Source organism: Nematolebias whitei, chromosome 13 (assembly GCF_014905685.2).
Source record: "Nematolebias whitei isolate Nwh7 chromosome 13, NemWhi1, whole genome shotgun sequence".
NCBI lineage: Eukaryota > Metazoa > Chordata > Actinopteri > Cyprinodontiformes > Rivulidae > Nematolebias > Nematolebias whitei.
The window spans coordinates 2,974,631-2,975,959 of NC_056510.1; the positions used below are offsets into that span (position 1 = coordinate 2,974,631).

Here is a 1,329-nt window from a genome sequence, read left to right on the forward strand (position 1 = left end):
CCCCCCCCCCCCCCCCCCCCCCCAACCCCCCAACAGGCGCAGCGTTGCTCTGGAGCCCGAGAGCGAAGGAGTCCAGGCCGAGCGGGAAAAGGAGGCGGCTCTGTAAGTCCACACCTGGGGGGGTGGGGGGGATCTGGCTCCAAATCCACTCAACAGTTATTCAGAAACAGAAGATAATTCTTTAAATTCAAAAACATGTTTGTTAAATAAAAATATGTATTTTTAATGAAGTGATGTCACCGTGTTGGTTATCATCCTCTGATAAAACAAACACCCGAACAAATTCATTTTATTTATATATTTTTCTAAACATGACAAGAACCTGAACACGTTGAGCTTCAGTCCACGTCACTGAAGACTCCCGTCATTCTTTTTCTGGTTTCTCTTTAAAAAGCTTTAAGCTGCTAAATGTTGGTGTTCATCTCCGTCCTGTCAGTCACGACGTAGTGTGGGAACATGTTGGCAGCGATAACACACCCAGCAGGCCAAATACTTATCCAGCATAACTCCAGCTGTTGTGTGAAGGACTCAGAGGTTTCAGAAGAACGTGGTCTTACGTGACACCATGTGAAGTAGTTCATGTATGAAACTTTTCCAGACAGATGTTGTGTTTGTGGTGCAGATGTTTGGAGTTCCTGCTTCAGAGCGGAGCGACGGCCTCGCTGAAAGACAAGCAGGGCTACAGTCCTGTTCACTACGCTGCAGCCTTCGGACACCGGCACTGCCTGGAACTGGTCAGACCCCCCCCCCCCCCCCACACACACACACACACACAGTTTAACACGTCACTTTAGTATTTAAAACTTAACTAAGGCTGCTGAGCAGCAGACATCAGCTGCTCCGTGTTAGGAATGTTAACATGTTCGGCTGATAGTCGATAAGTAGCCGAAGAATCCAAACTTAAAACACTGGAGCCAAAACAGAGAGAGCAGGAAATTAAAAGATGGACCTAAGGACAAACAACAACAACAACAAGTAGGTTTCTGTTGTTTTAGTTAATAAACAGACGGATAGACGGATGAATAAATGAATGGACAGATAAAGGATGAATGAACGGATGTATGTATGTAGGTCAAGTACTCAGTATACTGTGTACTTTACTAAGGTCAAGTACTCAGTATACTGTGTACTTTACTAAGGTCAAGTACTCAGTATACTGTGTACTTTACTAAGGTCATGTACTCAGTATACTGTGTATACTGTGTATGACTAAGGTCATAAGCGGGTCGTGGACTCTATAAGCGGGTCATGGACTCTATAAACGGGTCATGGACTCTATAAACGGGTCGTGGACTCTATAAGCGGGTCGTGGACTCTATAAGCGGGTCG

At 45.4% G+C, this 1,329-nt stretch overlaps 1 protein-coding gene across 1 annotated transcript in view; it reads left to right on the top strand.

Moving 5' to 3' along the window:
* LOC119419761 (serine/threonine-protein phosphatase 6 regulatory ankyrin repeat subunit B) overlaps positions 1-794 on the top strand; it is a 2,647-nt gene extending 1,853 nt beyond the window's left edge. Inside the window, exons 4-5 of the mRNA XM_037687143.1 lie at positions 37-102; positions 623-794. Coding sequence (XP_037543071.1) covers positions 37-102; positions 623-794 — 238 coding nt within the window. The remainder of the gene's footprint in view (positions 1-36; positions 103-622) is intronic.
* Positions 795-1,329: the final 535 nt, after the last annotated feature.